Source organism: Dama dama, chromosome 21 (genome assembly GCF_033118175.1).
Source record: "Dama dama isolate Ldn47 chromosome 21, ASM3311817v1, whole genome shotgun sequence".
NCBI classification, from domain to species: Eukaryota; Metazoa; Chordata; class Mammalia; order Artiodactyla; family Cervidae; genus Dama; species Dama dama.
Window position 1 is genome coordinate 24612501 of NC_083701.1, and position 26340 is coordinate 24638840.

Genomic DNA, 26340 nt, shown 5'->3' on the forward strand with positions numbered 1-26340 from the left:
GATTTCCCAGGCAAGAATACTGGAATAGGTTGCCATTTCCTTCTCCAGAAATCACAGCATAGTGGACTTGTAATGGATCCGTTCTTGGATTGCTTTGTCTACCAGAAAAATTTCACCCTCCAAGCCAAACAGATCTAACAGGCTACCTTAAATAGAGACTGGAATTCCATATGAGACTACACAAGCCATTTTTCTGATTAGACCTTTTGATTAACTTTGCTGACATTCTTTGAATCTCAGAAAAGCCATTAGAGCCTATACCTTAGTAACTTGTGTCCAGAGAGGTGGAAAATGATAAGGATGCGTCCTGAACTGGCCAAAATTTAAAATACAAAACTCTTCACAATGGCTCAAAAAAATGAAATACTTAAGTGTACACCCAACAAAGTTGGGCTTCCCAGGTGGCTCTGTCTTAATCCACTTGCCAATGCAAGAGACGGGTTCAATCCTTGGGTTGGGAAGGTCCCCTAGAGAAGGAAATGGCAACACACTCCAGTATTCCTGCCTGGAGAATCCCATGGACAGAGGAGCCTGGTGGGCTACAGTCCATGGGGTCGCAAAGAACCAGACATGACTGAGCACACACACATGCATACCTAACAAAACCCATTTAGGAGTCGTACGCTGAACACTAGAACTCAGATGAAAGCAATCAGAGAAGATCCACATCACTGGAGAGACATCCTGTGTTGATGAACTGGAGACTCAGTCTAGTAAAGATGTCAGTTCCTCCCCCATTTGAAACGCCTGGCAAAATCCCAGAAAGATTTTTTGTAGATACAGGTTCCGTTTTGATGCATTTCTTTTTTTACAAGAACATCTGGACTTTCTGTGTGACTTGAAAACGATGAATTAACCAGGGAAATGATTTTCCAAGTAACACCAGGCACTTTCAATGCTTTCAGTCATGTTACTGTGAAAATTCATTGTCTGCCTTCTGTGGGCTGGGTCGCAGGCTGAGTGCCTTCCGTTCTGTGCCCCATCATCTTCACAGCCCCCCTGTAAGGAAGGTGCTGTTGTGATCCACACATAACAGATGGGAAAATGGAAGCACCAAGTGGGAACTGACTTGCCCAGGGCCACAGAGCTAGAGAACAAAGAAGCAGGATTCCAAGGTAGACCCCCTAGAGTCCAAAACCTGATCTGCACCCTGTGTTCCTGCCCCTCTGGGGGTCTCAGGCCACTGGCCTCTGAGATAATCCTGCTCTTTGACAATCCCTGTAATTCTTCCACCACTTCACTGCCTAACTCCCCTCCAGGGTCCATCCTGGGTGCTCCCAGTCTAACACTCTGGTTCCAGCTAAAGAGGCGAACACAAACACTGTTCCAAATTGCCCAACTTGAAGAGAAGATGTGATCCTTTTCAGAATAACTTTTTTCTTGAGATTTTTACTTAGAAGAGACTTTCCCACCTGTCAGAGCAGGGCGACTGTAGAAGTATCATCACTTCCCGTGCAAGTGGGAGAAATGGATTTTGGAATGACACGTCACGTTTCTCAGGTGTCAGGGGAAATAGGTCACTTTAGAGTGTTTATCACAGTATTTGAAAAAAGCTGGCTTTGAGAAATGAGAAGTTGAATATTGAGTGGTTCTTCCTGCGATGACTGGAAATGGGCTGCTGAGATATTCTTTGAGATAGACAATAGGTTTCTCATGTGGTTTCTTTTTTCCAGTGTCTCCCTGAGATAAATTTCATTTTAATGGTCAATTGTAAGTTGATAAAAGGAGCAATTCAGTCTTTATAGTATACATATTGGCTTCATTTATTAAAATGTTTTTCTAGATACACTTGTAAACACAAGAAAGCTCTAACTCCTTGAGTTCTAGAAGCAGCGGTTGGAGTGATCTGGAGGACCTTAGTGAATAAAGGTCCTTAGGGCTTCCCAGGTGGTGCTAGTGGTAAAGAACCCACCTGCTAATTCAGGAGATGTAAGAGATGCTGGTTCAATCCCTGGGTCAGGAAGATTCCCTGGAGAAGGAAATGGCAACCCACTCCAGTATTGATGCCTGGAGAATCCCATGGACAGAGGAGACTGGAAGGCTATTGTCCATGGAGTCATCAAGAGTCAAACAGGACTGACACAACTTAGCACACATGCACAGTGAGTAAAATAGATGAACACGAACATTTAAAAGCCTCCATCTGCCTTTAAGGCTATTAAACAAAAGAGAAGAATCCCATTCCCTCCCTGTAGAAATCAATAAAGAATGTCCCAGAAGAGTCGGATCCCCTCTAAGCTAATGGAAGAGGAAATTACATGAATCCAAATGTTCAGTTGGAGACATTGGCATCGCATCTGAAGTAGTTTCTGGCAGCATCTCTCAGTTCAAAGCCTGTGGCTTCATTTTGCAGACATATGGGGTCCTGACTACAGAATTTCATAACTTGGTTACTAAATTCCAGTTGCTGGCTGAATGTTTTCTGAAGAACTTGGGGTGACGTGATGGCAAACCCAGGCTGACATGTTACACGCCAGTGTAGCTGCTGTTGGCACATTTACTCCAGTGAGCATCCCATTCCTGGTAACCATAAAGGCTGCCTCTGACCTCCAGGCACCAGCCTGCCTTCCTGGCTCTTGGTCATCACCCCACTGCCTAGTAAACAGCTCCTAATGTGGATTTCCTCCATCAGCCTATAGACTCGCGGGCAGTTTCAGAGCCTGTGCCCTGCTTAAAGCACTCTGCATGTTCTGTGTATAGAAACATGCTGTGTAAGAATTAAAAGATGCTTGCTCCTTGGAAGAAAAGCTATGACAAACCCAGACATTATATTAAAAAGCAGAGACATCACTTTGCCAGCCAAGGTTCTTCTAGTCAAAGCTTTGGTTTTCCAGTAGTTATGTATGGATGTGAGATTTGGACCATAAAGAAAAATGAGCACTGAAGAATTGATGTTTTTGAACTATGGTGTTGGAGAAGACTCTTGAGAGTCCCTTAGACAGTAAGGAGATCAAACCAGTCAATCTTGAAGGAAATCAGTCCTGAATTTATTGGAAGGACTGATGCTGAAACTGTAGCTCCAATACTTTGGCCACCTGATGCGAAGAGCTGACTCATTGGAAAAGACCCTGATGCTGGAGAAGACAGAAGGCAGGAAGAAAAGGAAGTGACAGAAGGTGAGATGGTTGGATGACATCACTGACTCGATAGATGTGAGTTTGAGCAAATTCCGGGAGTTGATGATGGACAAGGGAGGCCTGGTGTGCTGCAGTCCTTGGAGTCGAAAAGAGTCAGACAAGACCTAGCAACTAAACCACCACCACTGTGCCCTGGAGGATTCAGGCCCAATCCTCCAGACAAGCGCAGTGCAACTGTGCATGCATGAATAGTTGTGTCCGACTTCATGACCCCATAGACTGTAGCCCACCAAGCTCCTCTGTCCATGGGAGTCTCCAGGCAAGAATACTAGAGTAGGTTGCCATTTCCTTCTCCAGGGGATCTTCCCGACTTGAGGATCAAACCCACGTCTTTTATATCTCCTGCACTGGCAGGCAAATTCTGTACCACTGGGGCCACCAGGCAAGCACAGGGAAGTCTGATTTTTATCTTATCAAGTGAGGACTAGATTGTGATGTTTCTGTTGTTCAGAAGATATTCTCATTTCCTGAGCAAGCTGTTAGGATAATTATTTTCTCCCATCAAGGGTGCAGTGAGACTTTGAGAGCCCCATAGAGAATCTTATCAAAGAGCTTCTGTTGTCACTGCCACTAACTGGGTTTGTGGTAGTGGTGGTTTAGCTGCTAAGTCATGTCCAGCTCTTTGTGGCCCTATGGACTGTAGCCCGCCAGGCTCCTCTGTCCACAGAATTTCCCAGGCAAGAATATTGAAGTTGGTAGCCATTCCCTCTCCAGGGGATCTTCCTGACCCAGGATTGAACCTGTGTCTCCTGCATTGCAGGTGGATTCTTTACCGACTAAGCCACCAGGGAAGCCAGTCTAATTAGGTCTAGGGGGCTATAAGAATGCTTCTCCTCGTGGAGTTTGAAGAACATCCTCCGGCCTCTTACCCACCCTCCCCACGACTTTAACCTCGGGCACAGCTAGTCCTGTGGACTGCAGCTTCTCCCGGCAGTGGGCACACAGATCTGCCACAAGCAGGACAGACACTTGGTTCTGGAAGCAGCCTGAGGTCTGGCATCCTCCAGGCTGGGGGTGGGGAGGGAGCCTGCTAACGCTGTTTCCTCCCTTCCTTCCTTCTGGGCTCACATCCAAACCTGGCCGCTCTTCACTCCTGGCAGCCTGGGACGTCTCCATAACTGTTGAGGGCTGTATGAGGGCACATGCTTTTAGAAAACAGATGGACCTGGGGTTGCTCCTTCAACTGATCAGCTTTAGGCAAGCCACTTAGACCTTCTGCTAAGCGGGACAGGTGATACCCTGTTGATTCTAAGGTGTCCATCTATCTGGCATGAGGTGTCACAGAAGGATGGTTCCCCATGAAAGATTTTCACTGCTTTTTCCCCTTCGAGTTTAGTGGTGATGCCCGTTCAGACACCTGGAAGCTCTGAACATCAACAACCACCTTTCGCCCCAAAGCAAAGTAATTCTTTTTCTTGTTAAAAAAAGAAAACTGCATGTCTCTCTAAGCATATTTAAACAATGCCAGAGACTGAAGCTTAAAAGCCAAATCCCATTTTTTCACTTTGAATGAGTCATTTTTCTTTAGTAAACAGGAATGAGAAGCTTACAGTTAATCAAGATAGAGGCAGATAGTTTCATTTGAAAAGAAAAGCATGAAGGAATAGTGTTAGAAAAGCATATTGCATTTGAATGAATATTGAAGGTAGAGTTTTCAGATCTCATGAAAGGTTTTTGTCCAGCAGTGTGTATAGTTTTCAAGGTATTTATCAGATTACTTTTCATATAGATTTTTAAAAAATTATCATCATCCTTAGAAAGCCTCTTCAGTGAGCTGGCTTTGTTTGTTTTGGCAGCAGGCGTAGGGAGGTGGGGAGGTACAAGCAAAGCCTTTTTGATAGTTTTAGCTTTTTATTCTTTTTTTTTTTCAGCTGCACCACACAGCACAGGGGATCTTAGTTCCCCCACCAGGGATCAGGCCCATGGCGCTGCATTGCAAAGCAGCTTCTTAACCACTGGACGGCCAGAGAAGTCCCTTAGCTTTATCACATCCTGTGCTGGACACGAGTCAAACAAGGAGACTCTGATCTCCACTGACCTGCATGGTCCAGAGCTGCGCTGGGCAGACCAGAGCGGGCACCCTGCCCCCAGGTGGGGGAAGGGGCACTACCCCACTCCACAATCAGGACTGCAAGGGGAGCCCCAGGGAGGTGGGATGGGACCCAGAATGAAAGGTCAGAAAAGGCTTCACAGTGGGCCTGGGGACACTAGCAAGGCTCTGGTAGCGCCCTGGTAGTGGAGGACTGGGGGAAGCCAGGGCAGAGAGCAGAAAGGGCAGGCGGGCATCAGAGAGCAAGCCCGGGAGGAGGGGATCCTGGGGCAGCTGAGGATGGACAGGCAGAGCACGTAGCAGTCTGGCCATCTGCCTGCTGCTGTCCTTCCGGTCGGCTCGGAGCAGAGCCGGAGCAGGCCTGGGCATGGTGGAATGACGGCATCAACCGTTCCCAAGCACCTTGTCACTGGACCCAGAGTAACATTTCAGGTGCAGACTGTGGTGAAGCCTTCACCCGGTGCCGTTCTAGGCTTGAAAATGGTTTATGTGAGACATGTTAAGTGCTAAAGATTAAAATACATGCTGCAGAAATAGGTGCTAGACTTACGTGTCTTACCTTGAAAAGTATTTGTCTCACCATTCCGTCTGAATCCTTAATGAAAAAATGCTGCTTCTCTTTTCTGAGTACACTTGAGACAAGGAACTAGTTATTCTAACAACTTCTGAACTTTTCCAGAACCAAAAACGATTCCAGAGATGGAAAATAATTCTAAGTGTTGTTTGGCAAACGAGATCAGCCATACTCGCTCTTGTTTTTAAGAGTTGGTTCCACTGTAAAACTCAACCTTGTGTTGACTTCCCTTTGGACCATCTTTGTGTTCTAAGCACAATTCAGGGCTAATGTGCCCACTAAGTTGTGAAAAAACAGTTCCGGTGCATTTCTGGGCTGGTGCCTCTAGCTGTCCAGTCGGAAGAAGGCACTTGTAATATTGTTTCAAATTTGTAAACAGTGCATCCTGAGGTTCACTTCCCAGGTTTTTTTATCTGAGACTATCCTCTGTGTGTGTGTGTGTGTGTGTGTGTGTGTGTGTATGTGTGTGTGTGTGCACACTCATGCTCAGTCGTGTCCCACTCTTTGTGACCCCTTGGACTATAGCCTGCTAGGTTCCTCTGTCTATGGAATTTTGAGCCTTTACTATACAAAACGATGAGCTCGCTAGTCTACTGAAGTGGAAGAGTTAGTTGCTCAGTCATCTCTGATTCTTTACAGCTCCATGGACTATAGCCCACCAGGCTCCTCTGTCCATGGGGTTTCCCAGGCAAGAATAGTGGACTGGGTAGCAGTTCCTTTCTCCAGAGGATCTTCCCAACCCAGGGACTGAACCCAGGTCTCCCACACTGGGGACAGATTCTTTGCCATCTGAGCCACCAGGGAAGCTTTGCATTTTAGATTTTAGTTCACCTGGTACCTGTTTTAGTGAGCGCCTACTGTGTGCACCGCTGGGGGCTTTGGTAGAACTGGCCATGAAAAGCAAGTTCCCCTTGCTCTCCAAATGCTCTGTGTCACGCACAGAATGAAACGTGGTCTATGTTCCCATTGTTCTTTTCAGTCTCATTATTTTCATCAGAGTTTGGCTAACTGGTGGATCTGCAGTCACTGGTGTCAAGAAAGAAATGCGTGGAACTTAGTTATTAGACATTTCACCTTCTCTGCATGCACATTTACACCGTGAGCGAGTAACAGGATTATTTGATTTAACAAGTTTAAACGATTTCTTATCTTCTTCCTGCTGGGGAAAGAAGCTGGTTCTTAGCAGTGAGTGGCCAAGAGAGTAGGTCTTAGATCTTAGGAAGTAGAATTTCATCAGTGTGGTTTCCTAATGTAAATATACTCACAGTATTTAAATGTAAACCATTTAGAATTACATCTCATGTATTATTTTGAGAGCAGGAGTGATGCTGTGACCTGGGAAGATGGACCAGGGTATAGGCATAGAGATCAGGTGTGGAACCCACAGCCGCCCGGTAGTCTCTCAGACAACGTTGTTGCTATCTTTGGACATCAGTTTCCTCATCTATGCATGTGCTCAGCTGCTAAGTCACGTCCAACTCTTTGCAACCCCATGGACTGTAGCCCACCAGGCTCCTCTGTCCATGGGATTCTCTAGGCAAGACTACTGGAGAGGGTTGCCATGCTCTCTTCCGGGGGATCTTCATGACCCAAGGATGGAACCTGCATCTCCTGCGTCTCTTCTTTACTGCGAAGCCACCTGGGAAGCCTATTCTTCATCTGTAAACTGGGGATAATAACACTTGCTTTAGAGATCTTGGTGGGATTGAATTTTGAAACCTAGAAAACATGTTAGTACAGTTCAGTCATGTCTGACTCTTTGCGACCCCATGGACTGTAGCCCACCAGGCTCCTCTGTCCATGGAATTTTCCAAGCAAGATTACTGGAGTGGGTAGCCATTCCCTCCTCTAGGGGGTCTTCCCAACCCAAGGGTCAAACCCAAGTCTCCTCCATTGCAGGCAGATTCTTTACCATCTGAGCCACCAGGAAAGTCCCTACATTAAATATACGGTACGTGCTTAATAAGAAATGATCATTATGAACAGGTTAATTTTTAAGCATAACTTAGATAGTGATTTTTCTAATACATTCCTGGTGAATTTGGTCCTCCCCCCAAATCACTGATTTACGTTTTCTTCTTTCAAGTTGATATGTGTCACTGTTTTAACTCATTTATTTCACAGTACTTACACACATATTTAAAACATATTTATTTCCTTTACCCCAAGGCTGTTCATTAGAAATTGAAAATATTTTCACAAAGAAAGTTTCTGCCTGAATTGCCACTCTGCTACAATTGTCATAGAGTATGTATAAATTTACAGCCAAAGAAAAATGCAACATGCAGAGTGTACATGCCTACAGTCCATGTCAGTGGGAGAAGGGGACACAGTGTCCCCAGAGCCACACAGTGCTGGATTCTGGTCTGGGTACCATTTACATTTGCTGGTATAGGGGGATCAGACCTCTCATAAGGGGGTGATGGTGACGATGGATGAGATGGTGAATGTGAGCCCAGAAATGGAGTCTTTGTGTGGGTGTGCTCAGTCACTCCGTTGTGTCCAACTCTGCAACCCCATGGACTGTAGCCCACCCGGCTCCTCTGTCCATGAAATTCTCCAGGCAAGGATACTGGAGTGGGTTGCCATTCCCTATTCCAGGGGAACTTCCTGACCCAGGGATTGAACCTGTGTCTCTGCATCTCCTGCATTGCAGGCAGATTCTTTAGCCCCGTGCCTCCAGGGAAGCCCGAGGTTTCCATAAGCTGCTACTAACGTTCACAATACTTGAGTGTGTTGAGATGTCATTGCTGCTGCTAGATGGTGCTCCTGGTCTGCCTAACTGGGGAGCCAGTTAACTCTTGCCTGCATGCTCAGTCACTCAGTCATGTCCAGCTCTTTGACCCCATGGTCCACTGCCTTCCAGGCTCCTCTGACCATGAGATTCTCCAGGCAGGAATACTGGATTGGGTTGCCATTTCCTTTTCCAGGAGATCTTCCCCACTCAGGGATCAAACCCAAGTCTCCTGCATTGGCAGGTAGATTCTATACCGCGAGCCACCTGAGAAGCCCCTCAGCTAATGCCTAGCCTCATGTTAACTAGCTGGTCTCCTGAAACCTGAGACCTGAGGGTGCTGGTGTGTGGGACAGGACAGGCCTCCACTGGACTCTGCGTTCATAAAAAGTTTGGTGTGCCTCGCATGTACTTGCAGCTGGACAGAGACTGCCTGAAGCACTTATGGGAAAGGACTAAAGGGGCTGAAAATAGGATCATTCTATGTTTCTGTGGATAAGGCCAGCAGTCCTATTGGGCTGTCATTAGGAATTCAGTTGCCCTGCTTTTTAATTACTCGTCTTTTTTTTCTATTGAGGAAGCCATTGTATTTCCAAGCAATTTTTGGTGCTGGTTCCATGCAGCCCCGACTTCTGACATCTCAATGCTGGGCAGGAACCCCTGCCCCCAACATCCACACAAGTTGGTGGCCCTGTTAGAGCAAAACTTTCTTTGCCTTTGGTTAAGACCGTTGAACCAGAAATACAATTTTTCTTCTGATTGTTGATTTCATTTTAATTGTCTTAAATAAAGAGAAGGGCATTTTAAAAGAAACTCATAACATTTTCTTTTTTAGAGTGGACTTACTAACAAATGAAGCCTGTGAACAAGTTTTCTAAGTAACCTTGGAGAATGACATTAAAGTCAAGGCTCCATTCTGGACTGAGATTTAACCAGCTGCTTTTCTCCTATCAATTTTAGATTTGATTTCATTTTTAATAATGGTTTTATTATTTACTCTAGGCTGTTTCACTTGCACAACTGTTTGTTTTGAAATCTAAAACCACATATTTTCATTGAAACTCAAATAAAAATGGGGTCACAACAGTGACCTTGTAGACAGAAACTGCCTAGTCAACCCACTTTGACAGAAATAGCACCCACGCTATCTCCTGAGAACAATGGAATCGTTTTAAGACAAAAGATCATTCAGTTACCGTAAAGCTTGAAATGTAATGATGGGGGGGTGACGGTGCCAAGTTGTGGATATGGGGGCGAAATTTAATAACAGCTCGTGTTGCCTGAACAGACGGGCTGCCCCGCCTGACCCTTTCAGCGCACTCCCTCGCGGAATTCTCACCACAGCCCCGGGACGTGTAGGCATCATTACGGTCAGCGTGTCGTCAGGAGGAAACTGAGGCACACTCGGTAAATGTGCCCACGGTCACAGAGCTGTTACGTGCCGGACTCCAGAGTAAATGAGGTTGACCTTAGACCCGGCTGTGGCTCTGAACTGAGGGGCTCAGCATCAACAGGCCGACAGATGCCACCTGGACCCTTTCTACTGTCTGGCCTAGATTCATGAGGAATGAATGGGCAGTGAATGTGCTCTTTTCTCAGGCCCCAAGAATGCACCCTGAATTCTCCTCTCCACCTTTGGGATGAAGTCTCAGACACCACCAGTAGCCTCTTCAGTTCATCTTCAATAATTCAGAGTCGTTAGATCAGTTTCAGGAGTGAAAGACTGAAAACCTCCAGCCTCTCTCATCCTGTTTGGGCCGCCTCTCCGTTTCCCAGCTCAGGCCTTCTGTTGGCTTGGAAATCTCAGTGGAGGCAGGGGCTTCACAAACCTGTGGATTTGTCCTCTTCCCCCTTTCCAGCTCATTATTAGGTGTCACTTCTAACCTGGGCTTCCCTGGTGGCTCAGACGGTAAAGAATTTGCCTGCAATGCGGGAGACCCAGGTTCCAACCCTGGGTGGGAAATATCCCCTGGAGAAAGAAACAGCTACCCACTCCAGTATTCTTGCCTAGAGAATTCTATGGACAGAGAAGCTCGGCAGGCTACAGTCCATGGGGCCGCAAAGAGTCGGACACAACTGAGCAACTTTCACTTTCACTTTTCTGACCCGGGGGCAGGCCCATGAGGGTCTATGAAGATGGCAGGGTCCTCTCCTTGGCTCTGTACCTGGTGTCCCCGCGCATGGGGGAGCTCGGAGCTGGTTCTCTTTGGGAGCTTTTGGGTTCCCTGGCGGCAGCCACCAGTCTCCCACCTCTGGGGATGCTCACAGCCTCCCCTCAGTGCAGGGCTCTCTGGCCTCAGTTCCTTTTAAGATAACCCTAGACTGGGACTTCCCTGGGGCTCCAGTGGTTAAGACTTCGCCTTCCAATGCAAGGGGTGTGGGCTCAATCCCTAATTGGGGAGCTAAGATCCTACATGCCTTGCAGCCAACAAACCAAAATATAAAACAGAAGCCATATTGTAACAAATTAATAAAGACTTTAAGAATGGTCCACATTTAAAAAAAAAAAAAAAAACAACTTTTTTTTTTTTAAAAGATAACCCTAGAACACCTTTCCCCAAGGGCTCGTGTGGCCCAGAAAACCAGCACTTTGTACTGGTGGAAATGGAGCTTCCTCTGGCCGATGTCCTGGGGTGGAGGGTCCAGCACAGACCCTGTGTCTTGCCCTTTCAGATTCTACCAGCTCTGTGTCAGGCTTTCTGGAAGAGTGAGGGGTCCTGAGTCCAGCCTCAGCCTATTTGAGATGGGAGTGGGCACAGGCCATGGTCCAAACCACACTCTGAGCAGAGAACCAAGGTGGCCTGATACCGGTTCCTTAAGTGATGTTGTCTTCCACTCCTTCTTTGCCCCTGACATCACACCAAAGTGAAAGTGAAAGTCACTCCAGTCATGTCTGACTCTTTGCGACCCCATGGGCTGTACAGTCCATGGAATTCTCCAGGTCAAAATACTGCAGTGGTTAGCCTCCCAATCCAGGGATCAAACCCAGGTCTCCCAAATTCCATTGTGGGTGGATTATTTACAAGCTGAGCCACCAGGAAAGCCCAAGAATACTGGAGTGGGTTGCCTATCCCTTCTCCAGGGGGTCTCCCCAACCCAGGAATCAAACCGGGGTCTCCTGCATTGCAGGCAGATTCTTTTTACCAGCTGGGCTACCAGCCCCAACATCACACCCAAGCTCCTAGGTAACAAGTTGTACCCGCTCCCCTCCTCCCTGCAGACTCACTCAGGTCACAGCGCCACCTGGAGGCTGTTTCCGTAACGCAGTACATGACTGTCTAATTTTCACACATTGATCCAAATACCAGTGCAAGTGTGTGCTGCCCAACCGTGTGCCCAGCACGCCCTAGGAGAGCCCAAGGATGGGCTCTACTCCTTGGTACACACCCATGAAGGTCTGAGAAGGCAGAGTTGGCCTCTTGGCATCTCTTCACTATTCCAACCTGCGTTTCTATCCTCCAGCTGCACAGAATAGGTGTCAGAAGAAACAAGGCTTAAAGGACCTGCTGAAAGGTAGAGAAATGGTTTACCCAACAGGTGAAAAATGAAAACAAAGTAATGAAAATGCAGGGGCAAGGATTCTTTTATTATGTAGCACGTGAAGACCCTCTCCAGCTAACTGAAAGAGCAAGCTTAAAAACTGGGATACTGGAATCAAAAGCTTAAATGTTATTAGGACAAGTCCATGGTTTCTGAGAATATTCAGAGTGAGAGTGTTTTTGGCAGAAGACGATTTCATTTACAGCTTGGAGCTGATTGCTGATGGCAATGCTGAGGTCAGAAGAGAGAAGATCCAGCCATCAGGAGCTGAGGAATTGCAGCAGGCGATAAGCAAGGAGGCACGTCACTCAGTAATTGAAAAAGTACAGGTCCCGCCGAAAGGGTGGTGGTTTGGACTTAATGCTTCCAGATGTCTGGGCCTCTCATTTCTTAGTTACCATTTGATTTATCTTGTGCAAATTCAGTCTTTTTCGGATACGTGCTTTTGTTACTCCGCGGTTTACCTTTTCAGTTTTATAATTCTCCTGTTGCACTCTTTACAAGTTATTTTCACAGCATAGAAGGAGTTACTAAAGGGAATGGCATTGGGAGGGGAAGGAAAAGGGGGTGACAAGCATGGCATATTCATATTAAAATGGGTAGGTTAATGTCCTCTAAATGCAATGTCATTGCTTCCTTTAACCCATGGAACTAAGCATTGAATTTAGGAATGCATTTTGCTTCTAAGTAGGTTTTGTGATGACCACAGTATCGTTGGCTGTCTGCGACGCGAATGAGGGAGAGGACAAGTTTCCTGAAATCCCACTGGTTAGGGTCATCTCAGCAGAGGGAGGGCAGGTGTGTGGATATGCACAGCTGGTTCCATTCTCGTGGGCTCAGGCCTGGGGTGCAGAGAAGAGAAGGAGAAAAGATTAGATTAGTGTCTGCTTCCCACAGATGCTTGTCAGCAGTGGAGCAGGAAGCCCAGAATCGTCCTCCACGGCCCCTTACCCCCCACAGCCAGACCAACGCCACGTTCAGATGCATTCAGGGTGGTTTGGCTGTAGACCCAACACCATGTTCAGACCAGTGCAGGTCTTAAAACATCTCTTGAAATCATCCAGTCTTCCCTCCAACCCCAGAGACACCCGCCTTGTAAGGGTGACACGGATGAGAAGAGCCTCTATGCCCTTATTTAACATTCTCAGTTCCCCGAGTAAGTAGGTAGTATCACTGTGCCCATTTTGGAGATGGGAAACCTGAGACCCTGGATGGAGAAGTGACCTGCCCATGGCTGCTCAGCCCTTCCAGGGCAGAGACAGCATCCAGACCTAAAGGTCATGCCCTTTAGGGGGTCACCCCTTAGAGCCCACTGCCTCTCCCTCCCCGGGCCAGCTCTGCCCAGCCTCCCTGCAGCTGCTCTGCTCCCCTCTCATCCTGGCCCCTCCCCACAGCCCCTCCCTCCCAACAACACACCTGACCCTGTCGCTAATGCATCATCACCCTCTAAGGCTCCCCCGTCATGCTGCCTGAAATGCAGAGTCTGTCCACCCCGTTCTCACTTCCATAGGTCGGTCCCCATGCACCCCTCTCCCCCAAGCTCAGCACTCCACACTGACCACTGGGTATGTTTCAAGTTTCTCGGATGAACCATGAACTCAGTGGACAGCTAGCTGCCCTGAGGACAGACGCCCCGTCCAGTTCCCCTCTCCTCCTCTGTCTTCTGATTCCCGAGAAGCGGCAGGCGGGGCAGTGCTCTGACAGTTCTGCCACGCTGATCAACATTATTCAATTAATAGTCATAGTGTGTGTGTTGAATCTTTTTTCTAAATTTTCAAGACTTTCCTGTTTCTTTACATCTTACACATAATTGCGCAGTCACTAGGTACTAATGGATTGAGTCAACCCAGCCCACGGTTCCATAAGCACCATTAGATTTTGAGTGCCTTTATCTTGCATTTATAAAGAATTCAAAAGTTAACGCTGTTGTGGGAGACTATATTCTTATTTCAATGAGGCTTCTCTGCTTTTAAATGGAAAAAAACCAAGATTACAGTTATGAAGGTGGCCCCAGTCAAGTTGGAATCTTAACAGCCGACGTCAGTAGGCTCAGATGCTGTTTCCAGAAAACCAGGAAGCAACACGGGACACGTTTACTTGGATTGTAAACATTTTGTGATCTGACCTTTAGGAAGCTAAGAAAGTCACTCTTCCAGAACTCTTTTTAACCTCAAAGCTAAATGGCTTCTTTGCTCTTTGCCTCCAAGACCGTTTGTTGTTGTTCAGTCGCTAAGTCGTATCCAACTCTTTGCAACCCCACGGACTGCAGCACACCAGGCTTCCCGGTCCTTCACTATCTCCCAGAGCTTGCTCAAACTCATGTCCATGAAGTCAGTGGTGCCATCCAACTATCTCATCCTGTCATTCTCTTCTCCTGCCTTCAATCTTTCCCAACATTAGGGTCTTTTTCAATGAGTTGGCTCTTCACTTCAGGTGCCCAAAAAACTGGAACTTCAGCTTCAGCATCAGTCCTTCCAAGGAATATTCAGGACTGATTTTCTTTAACATTGACTAGTTTGCAAAAGCAAACTAGTCCAAGGGTTTTGCAAGAGTTTTGCAAAAGAATCCAAGGGACTCTTGAGAGTCTTCTCTAGCACCACAATTCAAAATTATCAATTCTTCAGCGTTCAGACTTGTCTAGGTCCAGCTCTCACATCCGTACATGACTACTGGGAAAACCACAGCTTTGACTATACAGACCTTGGTTGGTAAAGTGATGTCTCTCCTTTTTAATATACTGTCTGAATGTTTGAACGGAAGGCATTTTCAAGCTCGCCGAATTCAACACATTTCTCTTTTCATAGATGAGATCCAGACACCGAGATGTGAGGTGACTCAGAATGGAATTAGACTCCCTCTTTAAAGCCATTTCCACCTTTCTTCTGCCATAACACACATGAGAAATGATCAGTGTTCATGTACTGAAGGAGCTTCTACTCATAAATCAGGGATTGTGTTCCATCCTGCATCTCCAGGACTTTGTTCTCACCTAAAGTTTAAAGATCAGTTAGGTGTTAACTGTTTGGTTCTCTTTACTTACCAGGAACGCGTGGCCCATGATTGAATTTTAAAATAAAGAGCCATCACTCAGAGATCTGGGTTTGCTGCATCAACAATGAAGGCCATTCCCCATGGCAGTCCTGTAGCTGGAGACCCCTCCACAGAGGCCACAGTCACTGTGGACTGCCTGACCTCAGAATCACGGGATGCACGTTGCCTGGGTTACAGGAATTGGCTTTATGCATTTTTCACATAAACTGTGTGGACATCAGCTCATTTTCTATCCCTCACTGCTCCCCAGGTTGTAATTACTCTGAGACCAGTGTACTGGGTCTCCCCAATGTCCCATACATCAGCTCAGATCCTGGTCTCTACCTAACCACCCAGTGAGGAGCTGGCAGATGTGAAGTTAGAAGGATCCAGGCCACTCTGGTTTTAGAAGTTTCAGTTTGCTGGGATGGCTGTTTCCACGCCTCCAAAGCCAGACTTTTACTCTGTAAGAGACCAGAAAGCCGGGCTCACATCCTCTGTGCCAGTATCTAGGACCTACTCTGATGCTCACCCGTACAGGACTCAGAGTCTTTCCCATTCCTCTTCCACCCAAAGGCTGGACCCATTTCCCAGGCACCACCTGGGGTCTGATGAGAAAGGCAGAATCTGAGGTTCACCCCAACCTGCTGAGTCAGACTCATGGTGTCGGGCAGATCCCCAGAAGCACAGGCACATCTAAGTCTGAGAGGCATCGCCAGAGCCGGCAGGGAGCCACTTTGTCTTCACCCCTGGGTCCTCTGTCCCCAGCTGGCTCTGCACCCCTTCAGCCCTCCCCACACAGATAACGTGGCCCCTCCAGCCCCAGTCCTCTCCATCGGGAAGAAGCAGGCAGGGAGGGCTGTGCCCACGATGCCCCCGGGCCGGGCTGCTGTTGAGTTCACGTTGCCCTGACTCAGAGAACTGCCCTATGCTCTGGTTCCGCAACATTTTCTCCTCCAGTTCTTTTTATGCTTTCATGACATTCTCAATGAATATTCAGTGGAGTAGAATGTAGGCAAAATGGTCTGTGAATGGGAGTTTTCCTCAGGCTTCTATTCTGCCTCCTTAGCCCTCCACCAGGGATCAAGCAGGACTGGATAATTACTAATACTTTAGTCGATGAAACCCTGCTTGGCTGAGATCAAATTTTCCTCCCCTGAAACAAGATGAAGAGGCAAAGAGCCCCCCTCCGGGCCTGCTCCCACCAGTGCCCGGGCACTCCGGCAGGCCTGCCTTGACATCAGGGTTCCAATGAGCCTGCCGTCAGCAGACGGTCTTGTGCCTGGTCACAGCTCATGAACACAGGTCACGGTTATCACATCTGTGACATCACAGTGTAACTCCAGGTTTCCGGGTGTCTTCAATGTGAGTCTACACTCCAAAACACCAGGTGGTCTATACTGCTGTGTGCCGGCCAGCACTGTTGAAGCACCAAGTGAAAGAGCAGAATTAAGGATTATGACACGACTAAGAGAAGGCACACTCTTTGCCACCATCATTATTTTTTAAGTAGGTTCAGTGTGTCGACTCAAATAGGTAGGAAACATCACTTGTGCCATATGGGGCTTCCCAGGTGGCGCTAGTCATAAAAATCCACCTGCCAATGCAGGAAATACAATGCCGGGGTCCAGCCCCGGCAGAGTCCAGGGGTTCCCTTCGGATGAGTGGCGTCGGCAAAGAAAAGAAAGCCAGTCTTGGTTGAGTGTAGGATCAAGACTACTTTATTCTTTTACATCAGTGCTTATATATCCTAAAACCAATAATCCTTTAAAGAGGTTTAAGGAGGGGGGAATGATAAGATTGTACCAGGTGCATAATCACGGGTTACATCATAAATAACTTTCCAGACAGCCAATACTTACACATAACTTTTAAACAATTCAATGGCAGCAGCTAGTCAACTGTGAAAAGCCATCTACAAACCTTATCTTGGGAAGCTCAGCCCTGGGCGGACGTAGCTCTGGTATGTAATCCTAAGGGTCAGAGGTCTCATGAATTCCCTCGTGATCACACCCTAAGGAATCTTCTCAATCTCGTAATGGACTCTATCTACTTTTGCTTATGGGATAGATAGGCCTATTTATTGGGACCCATGTGCCCCCAGGGACTGTGTTGCTGCCATGCAAAGGTTTCAAGGAGGGATTTTAGGTAAGAGTCAGACTAGTTTTTAGGGAACATAGAAGAACGCCAAGCATCAGAAAATAAAAGGACAAAGGCCTGGGGGTGGATGGTGGGGCGGTCTCGAGAAACCCCCGGAGGTCCGGACGCCTTTGTGTGCCAGCTCCTTGAACCCAGACCTTGTCATGGGCGGGGTTTCTCTCGCTGGCTCCAGACAATACAAGAGACTCGGGTTTGATCCCTAGGTTGGGAAGATCCCCAGGAGGAGGAAATGGCAACCTATTCTAGTATTCTTGCCGGAAGAACCCCACGGACAGAGGAGCCTGGCAAGCTACAGTCCATGGGGTCACAAAGAGTCAGACACAACTGAGCACATTATCCTATACCCAACCAGTTCCTACAGCTTTTTTGTGGCTTTTGATGCTTCTTATAAGATGCTTTCCCCCATCCCCAAAGAGTTTAAATTAAAACTTTTCAACTGTGACCACAGTCATGTCTAGACATCATCAGTGTGTTGACTATTATTAGGGAAATTGGGAATGACAGGAAAGACAGGAGAGGGGGTAGAAACAGAAAGGAAATGGAGTGTAAAGTGGTTACAAATAATAACTTTATCTAACGGCAAACCTCTCAGGTGGGTTTTATGTCTGGTAACACACCCTCACACAGCCCACCCCACCCCCGTGCATGCCTGGAGGAACCATCCTCAGGCTGTCTGCCTGTGTCCACCCATTCTCAGGGTTTCTGTTACATGAAGATGGAAGGTAGGGTGGGAGGAAGACAAGCTTTCCGGGGAATGCTTCCTAGAACAGAGCCTGGGAGTCCTGGGCCCTCGGTCCTGAGAATGCAGAGGGATGAATCTCATTTAGTTTGAATGGTACCAAAGCCCCCTGGACGGACAGGTGGGCATGCTGGAAAGTCAGTTGGGGTGGATATTTTGGGGGTTCCAGTCCAAATGTGGTGGACTTAGAAAGAACACTATTGTGTAGGCCAGAGTGAGCTCCAGTGCCAGTGGGTGCTATGTGATAACTAGAGCTCATCATCCAGAAAACCTTCCCGTAAGAACAGTACGTGCCGGAATCGTAGAACAGTCTGGTCACAGGCCAGTATTCCCATGGGCCCTTTTTGAAATTGGAAATAACTCACTCATTCTTGGGTTTCCCAGTTGACACTAGTGGTAAAGAACCCACCTGCCAATGCAGGAGACTTAAGAGACATGGGTTTGAAAGCTGGATGGGAAAGATCCCCTGAAGGAGGAAATGGCAGCCCACTCCAGTACTCTTGCCTGGAGAGTCCATGGACAGAGGAGCCTGGTGGGCTTCAGTCCATGGGGTCACACAGAGTTGGACATGTCTGAAGTGACTACTCACACACTCATTCTTGGCTGTTCAGAACCTCGTGCTTTTAGAGGGAGAAGGACTAGTGGGGATCTCATCCAAGCACTCATGTCACAAATGAGGAGACGAAGCCCCAGGGAAAGGGGCCCAGGCTCTGCCCGCCATCACCCGATGGGTGATCTTCCCACTTGCTGGAGGTTTGCAGTGGTTCTTAGTCACAAAGCTGATGGGCATAGATGTCCGTCACCTCCTTCACTCTGCTCCTGAATCTTCCAGCACTGTCCCTTCCGCGGACACATTTTGGAAGCTGCAGTGATAAGCAGTGAAAATGTGACATGCGCCTAGGAGAAACAAGTCCTCTCATGGGGGCCCTCAGGTTCCCTGGGGGCGGTCCAGTGGGGTTACCTCTGAGCCCAGACTCTGCTCCTGCTCTGGCTCCCCACCCTGTCTGTGGAGGACTGGCTCCATGGGGGAGGCGCACCCAGGCAGTGAATGAGTGGACCCCCAGGCTCTGAGGAGGAATCCTTACTCCTCTGGCATTTCATTCAAAATATGTTCAAAGAAACAATCCTACTTCATCTTCATAAGAGGAGATGGTTTTTTAAAAACTAAATTGAAGTATCATAATAGCACCACACAATTAAAGGAAATCATTAGGAGGAATTGCCTTGAGGCTTCTTAAATCTTGCATAGGAAAATATTTTTATTAGAATGAATCCATTTGCAGATTACTGAAATGGTCTCTAACAAAACATGACGATGAGTGTTCTTAGAGACTGAGTTTTCAAAGATGTTAAGGAAAACTATCAGCCCCCGCCCAAGCTTATTTTAATAGACACTTCCTTTTCTTACCATGAGAGCAGATGATTTTATACTAATACCACTTTATTTATTTTGTAAATTAGTTACTGGATATGTTAGTTGAATCAGTTCAGTTCAGTCGCTCAGTCGTGTCCGACTCTTTGCAACCCCATGGACTGCTGCATGCCAGGCCTCCCTGTTCATGACCAACTCCCAGAGTTTACTCAAACACATGCCTATTGAGTCGGTGATGCCATCCAACCATCTCATCCTTTGTCATCCCCTTCTCCTCCTGCCTTCAATCTTCCCCAGCATCAGGGTCTTTTCAAATGAGTCAGTTCTTCGCATCAGGTGGCCAAAGTATTGGAGTTTCAGCTTCAGGATGTTAGTTGAATACTTACTCTCTTAATACTCCTAATTATAACCAACGATGCTGAGTGGGTCTGAACCAGTTTTTGGAATGCTGATGCGCTCCATCAGTGTTCTCTGCCAACAGTGACAGAGAGTTAGTTGGTGCTCAGAGGGCTGCAGAGACAAATGTGACACGGTATCATGTGCTAACTAGTAGTTAGCACGCTAAGTCATGTCTGACTCTGCGGCCCCATGAACTGCAGCATGCCAGGCTTCCCTGTCTTCCACTATCTCCCAGAGTTTGCTCAAATTCAGTCCATTGACTCGGTGATGCCATCCAACCATCTGGCCCTCTGTCACCTCGTTCTTCTGCCCTCAGTCTTTACCAGCATCAGGGTCTTTTCCAATAAGTCAGCTCTTTGCTTCAGGTGCCCAAAGTACTAGAGCTTCCACTTCATCATCACTCCTTCCAATGAATAATCAGGATTGATTTCCTTTAGGATGGACTGGTTTGATCTCCTTGCAATCCAGGTGACTTTCAAGAGTCTTCTCCAGCACCACACTTTGAAAGCATCGATTCTTCTGTGCTCAGCCTTCTTTATGGTCCAAGTCTCATGTCCATACATGACTACTGGAAAAACCATAGGTTTGACTAGACGGACCTTTGACAGCAAAATGATGTCTCTGCTTTTTAATATGCTGTCCAGGTTTGTCATAGCTTTCCTTCCAAGGGACAAGTGTCTTTTAAGTTCATGGCTGCAGGCACCATCTGCAGTGATTGTGAAGTCCAAGAAAATAAAATCTGCCACTGCTTCCACTCTTTCCCTTTCTGTTTGCCGTGAAGTGATGGAATCAGATGCCATGATCTTAGTTTTTTCTAATATTGAGTTTCAAGCTAGCTTTCTCAGTCCCTCATTAAGAGGCTCTTTAGCTCTTCTTCACTTTCTGCCACTAGAGTGGTATCATTTGCACATCTGAGGTTGTTGATGTTTCTCCTGGCAAGCTTGATTCCAGCTTGTGATTCATCCAGCTGGGCATTTCACATGATGCACTCTGCATGTAAGTTAAATAAGCAGGGTGACAATACATAGGCTTGTCATACTTCTTTCCCAATTTTGAACCAGTCAGTTGTTCCATGTCTGGTTCTAACTGTTGCTTCCTGACTCATGTACAGGTTTCTCAGGAGACAGGTAAGTGGTCTGTTACTCCCATCTCTTTAAGTAGAAAGATTTATCTTGGGAGTATTAATAAGTGTTTTACTGTAGTGGTCTTGGTGGGGGGTGGGGGAGTCAAGTTGTTCAGAAGGCTATAAATAAGACCCATGAATGCTTAACTATTATACAAATTTTCTATAAAGTAACATATTTAGGTATGATTTACACCTTCAGCTTGTCTTCTTAGTTCTCTGGGGGACTTGGTAAAATACATACAAAAAACTTGATTTCTGCCCATTGTGTGAAAAATTATGGAGCATTTATAATCAGACTGTCTATTTATATGGTTGATCTAGAAGTATTTCTAGTGCGTTTCTTGTCTGGTGCTAGTTTAGTTAAAAATAAGCTTGTATTTAATGAGATGAACTTAGTACACATTCCGTTTACAGGAGATGGTGTTTTCAAATACACTGGTTAGCAAAAATAAGATAAACTTTTAAAAAACCGTGAGTGATTACTGTCGTTTCTTGCCATCTTTTAAGTTTTTGAAGCGTTAGGTGCTTGTTAAAGTGTTAAGAGTGACAGAAGTCAGAAGTTTTGCTTCATTGCAAAACAGGCATCTTAAAAGTCAAGGAGACTGTACCCTAAGCAGATAAGAGAGCCGCAGGAATCCAGTGGCATGTCATGAAGTGGGAACTGGGCTTTGGGGACCCGCATTTCTACTCTCATCTGGTGTTTCCTCGGTTTGGGTTTAAGTGATGCCGGGCCGGGCGTGATCGGGAGGCGGGTCTCTCTGATGGGGAGGCGCCGGGAGGAGTTGGCGCGTGGGAAGCCTCCGCCGCTCTTTTTCCGGAGCCGCGCCGGCCTCCGAGCGCCGGGCGCGGGCGGCGGGGCCCCGTGCGGCAGCCGGGATCAGCTCCCTCCCGGGCTGGCGGGGGCGCCCCGGGGCGGGGGCGGCGGGGCGGGGGCGCGAGGCTTCGCTGTTGCTACAGCCGTGATGTCACTCGCCCATCCTAACCCGCGGTTGGTTGTTGTGTGTTTCAGCTCTGCCTGCAGTTGAACACAAAGACCTGGAGGAGACTCCCACATCCTTCGGGGAGGAGAAAGGAGGCGGCGAGGCCCGACTGCAGGAACTTGGGGGCTGGTGGCCTCTGCGCACCGGCCGGCCGGCGAGGGGGCGAGGGGATTAGAGTCCCGGGGCGGTGACCGAGCGGGAGATGAGGCGCTGCCGCCGCCGCTGACCCTCGGTTCTGGAGCAGCCGCTGCGCTTTGTGCTGCCCGCACATGTGTCTGCCCGGCGCATCCGGAGGCGCGCACACGAGCATCCACCACGGCCGCCGGGGAGAGAGTGCCCGCCATGCCCACGGAGAGCCTACAGACAGGTAGCATGGTGAAGCCGGTCAGCCCCGCCGGCACCTTCACGTCGGCCGTGCCCCTGCGCATCCTCAACAAGGGGCCCGACTACTTTCGCCGCCAGGCGGAGCCCAACCCCAAGAGACTCAGCGCCGTGGAGCGGCTGGAGGCCGACAAGGCCAAGTACGTCAAGAGCCAGGAGGTCATCAACGCCAAGCAGGAGCCCGTGAAGCCGGCGGTGCTGGCCAAGCCCCCTGTGTGCCCGGCCGCCAAGCGCGCGCTCGGCAGCCCCACGCTCAAGGGCTTCGGCGGCGGCGGCGCCAAGAGCGAGGGGGGCGCGCCTCGCGAGACCCTGAAGCTGGAGATCCTCAAGAACATCCTCAACAGCTCCGAAGGCTCGAGCGCGGGCTCGGGCCACAAGCACAGCGCGCGGAACTGGCCGGCGCCCCGGGCCGACGCGGCCGAGCTGCACCGGCACTCGTTCGCCGAGTCGCTGCGCGCGCGCCCCGCGCCGGGCCGGGGCAGCCCCCAGGAGGGCGGCTCGCACGTGGGCCGCCGGCCGCCCGAGCCCGCCTCTTCCGCCGCCGCCGCCGCCGCCGACGCCTTTCTGCACGTGTCCCACAGCTCCTCGGACATCCGCCAGGGGCCCGGCGCCAGGCCCTTGAAGGCCATCCTCCCCTGCAGCAGCTCCGCCCCGCCGCTGCCCCCCAAGCCCAAGGTGGCCGCCCCGGCCGCAGTGAAGTCCCCCGAGGCCGAGGCGGCCGAGCCAGCCGGCGGGGTGGGCCGGAGACCCTCGCTGCAGCGCTCCAAGTCGGACCTGAGCGACAGGTATTTCCGCGTGGACGCCGACGTGGAGCGCTTCTTCAACTACTGCGGACTGGATCCAGAGGAGCTGGAGAACCTGGGCATGGAGAACTTCGCGCGGGCCAACTCGGACATCATCTCGCTCAACTTCCGCAGCGCCAGCATGATCAGCTCGGACTGCGAACAGTCTCAGGACAGTAACAGTGACCTTAGGAACGATGACAGTGCCAATGACCGGGTGCCCTACGGCATCTCCGCCATCGAGAGGAACGCGCGCATCATCAAGTGGCTGTACAGCATCAAGCAGGCCAGGGAGTCGCAGAAGGTGTCCCACGTGTAAGAGGCAGCAGCGCGCCCGGAGGGAGGCGGGGGGTCTCTGTCCGCGCCTCGGCACTTGTGAAGATTGTGAGGTCTCCTTGAAGTGTTGTGAGCTTCTCCACTCTCTTTGTGTTGCTTGTTGTGCAATGTCTTTCCAGTTGCATGCCCGCCAACACGGGGACTGACCTGGCGTCCTCGGCTACCATCGCTGCAGAGCCTGGCCGGTCGCGCGTCATCCGCCCCAAAGTGTCAGGCCACATCCTAATTTAGGGCTTCAATCTTTGGCAAAACTGTTTACACGGAAAACGGTATACAACTTCTTCAATATTTATGTGGTTCTAGTGTTTTTATATCCCGCGCTATGGTGTCTTAATTAAAAGTTTTATCAACTGGCTTTTAAGTTGGGAGTAGCATCTTTTTGAATTAAAAAAAAAGCCAATTTGCCTACATGTGAGACCCAAACGGGAAAATAAATGGGCTCTGCTATCAAACAGATAGTGAGGGATCCCAGAGGACTGGGCTGGGCCTTCTGAGAAAGAAAGTGGGGAATCCGATGTCAGTCATTTACTGTTGACAGTCCTCTTGCCATTTACACAAGTAATGGTTGGGGACACATCGTTCTGTGTCTGATTTGGTGTATAAACGTTGGTGGTTCTGTGTAATACTGACCCCAAGGAAAGACAATCAGATACAATGAAGGGGATTAAGTCAGGAGGTTGGGTGTTAGAGGGGCTTGTTACTATTAATCTGATTGGGTTGATTTAGAAATTTCGACTATCAATCATTTGACAGAACTGGCCACCCTAGAGCTGATACTGAATGTTTTTTGTTGTTTTTTTTTTAAGTTGGTTTTCTGGTTGAGAATTCCAAGTGGATTCTCCTCCCTCCCTTTGTTGTAACTGTTTTATCTGGGAGAGGGGAGTGGGGCTTGGGTGGTGGGAACTACCTGAAGACCACTGAACACAAATGGAAATGCCAGCCATACCAGTTTAGAGCCTTCTCTTCAGAAGTCAGTACCTTTGGGAGCTGAACCAGATCTGGGCAGCATGACTATGTCCTCATGCATATGTTAACCTGTGAGGCTGTAGGGGACTTGAAACAGGACTCTCTGTAGCTTTTCAACCCGAAGATCCCTAGGGCTGCATATCAGCTTGTTCCCCCATAAGCTGTCCTACAGGTGGTCTAGTTGGCTGTCCGTCAGCTGACAGTCATCTGGCAGTAGCCAAGGGGTCCACCTGGGATGCTCAGCTTCCTCGCTCTTGTAGACACGCCCTGGCGCTCCCAGCAGCACTGCCTTAGCCTTCATCAGCTCATAGGACACTTTTTATGCTGTAAATGTTGTAAGACTTTGTACATACTTCAGTTGTTTATGAAATCTTTAAGAAGAAAAAAAAAAAAGAAACGTTCCTCTAATAAATAGCTCTGGTGCAGGCTTTCATGGTGGTGGTTTCTCTTTGTCTTTTCCTTCACTCCCTCCACAGAAGTTTCACTTTGGACTGTGAGCCAGAAGGAGACTTTTGAGGGTCTTGAAGAAGCAGCATTTCATTAAGTTATTTTCACCATATCCCAATCATTCTGAACAGCTGTATTCTTCATTGTAGTTAGATCAGTGTGCTTTTTTGCTAAAATAGTTTCATCGAGGTTCCTAAAATCTGCTGCTGCTGCTTAGATCACAACTTTCAGTTTTTTATCTTTTCTTAAAATCAGGATTTTTCATATCTTCCACCAAACTCTTAAGTTGTAATTATTTGTTACAACTTCTCACAGTGGAGTTCTTACAGTGGAGACAGAACTTTGAAATTTATAGCGTCGTTCTTATTTGAACAAACCCAGTTCATTAATGTTACATGTGTTTATATAGTGGTCCACTCATTCATTCATTCATTCATTCCTCTATCAAAAGGGTATATGATGAGTGATTCCCTTTTCAGGCCTTACCATTGACCCAAGACTGCTGTGGTCAACAACACAGTGTCTGCCTCAAGGAACTTAGATTTTCACTTGAATTTTCATTCTAGTGAAGTATCATTCCTCCCAGTGGACCTGTCTTATCTCATGTTATTAGTAGGACATTGAGTATTCAACAGCTATTTAATGAATCAAGTTATTTGAAGATTAACATTTTTTAAAGTTGCATATAACATGTAAAAGTAAAAGAAAGGATTATTTTAAAAGTTTCAGAAACAATATGATTTGCAACTCTTACACTCACCAACATTTTCCTTTGAAAATCAGACTTGATTCTTTGACTGTCTACTGGTTTTGAATTTTTCTGGTTCTCTTCTTAATTTTAATTCAACGAGAACTCTACTTGCCAGAAGAGTCTGAAATACTGCTCTGAGTGGTGATGGTGCAATGGATTAAAGATAATAGGATGAAAGCTTAATATCTTTATATACACACACATTTTCTTCCTTCATCATTTAGATAGAAATGAAGCCATTTAAAATATTCATGGCTTTAGTATTTATATACCCATCTCTCTCTGGGGCTATTGAAATACCAAAGATAGATGTTACTTTCCTAAAGTAACTGGTGGTGTTGGAGATCAGGGCTTGGCAAATTTACTATCACTGCCTATGCTGTTTTAGTTATAGATTTTGTTTCAGTCTTCCAGTGCTTCAAAACCACCTTAACCTGTGTTCTAACAAACCTATAAATCACCCCCACTATTGTTCAGTCTAATCGTCTGTGGCCTTTATACCATGAACAAATGTGAGGCTTTGGGTTCTTATGGAATTTGGGAGTTCCTTATTTTCTTTTTGTCTTTGAAATTAGAGCTTCTATAAAGGATGATTTCAAATGCTTCACATTAAATCTAAGAGTAAGCCACTTCCTAATTGTGAAGTCCTTTTTGCAAAATGCTCACTTTTTTTAGCTCATGGGTGTAAGTATATTGATTGTGCGTGTGTGATGATACTGTTGGTGTGAGTATTGGGCTGTAATATAGTTCAGCCCACTTTTATTCCCCCACACAATGCAGAGTGATGTAGGATTGCACTAGCTGGCCCTAGAGACTAGTTTCTTTCTGCAAAGCAG

The 26340-nt window shown here is 47.7% G+C and overlaps 1 protein-coding gene across 5 annotated transcripts in view; it reads left to right on the forward strand.

Moving 5' to 3' along the window:
- The window catches only part of FAM110B (family with sequence similarity 110 member B), a 138975-nt gene extending 115347 nt beyond the window's left edge, over window positions 1-23628 (forward strand). For all 5 annotated transcript variants that reach the window (XM_061123346.1, XM_061123345.1, XM_061123348.1 and 2 more), the window contains one exon: window positions 21871-23628. In XM_061123346.1, the coding sequence (XP_060979329.1) occupies window positions 22184-23323 (1140 nt within the window). In that variant the 5' untranslated portion in view covers window positions 21871-22183 and the 3' untranslated portion in view covers window positions 23324-23628. The remainder of the gene's footprint in view (window positions 1-21870) is intronic.
- Window positions 23629-26340: the final 2712 nt, after the last annotated feature.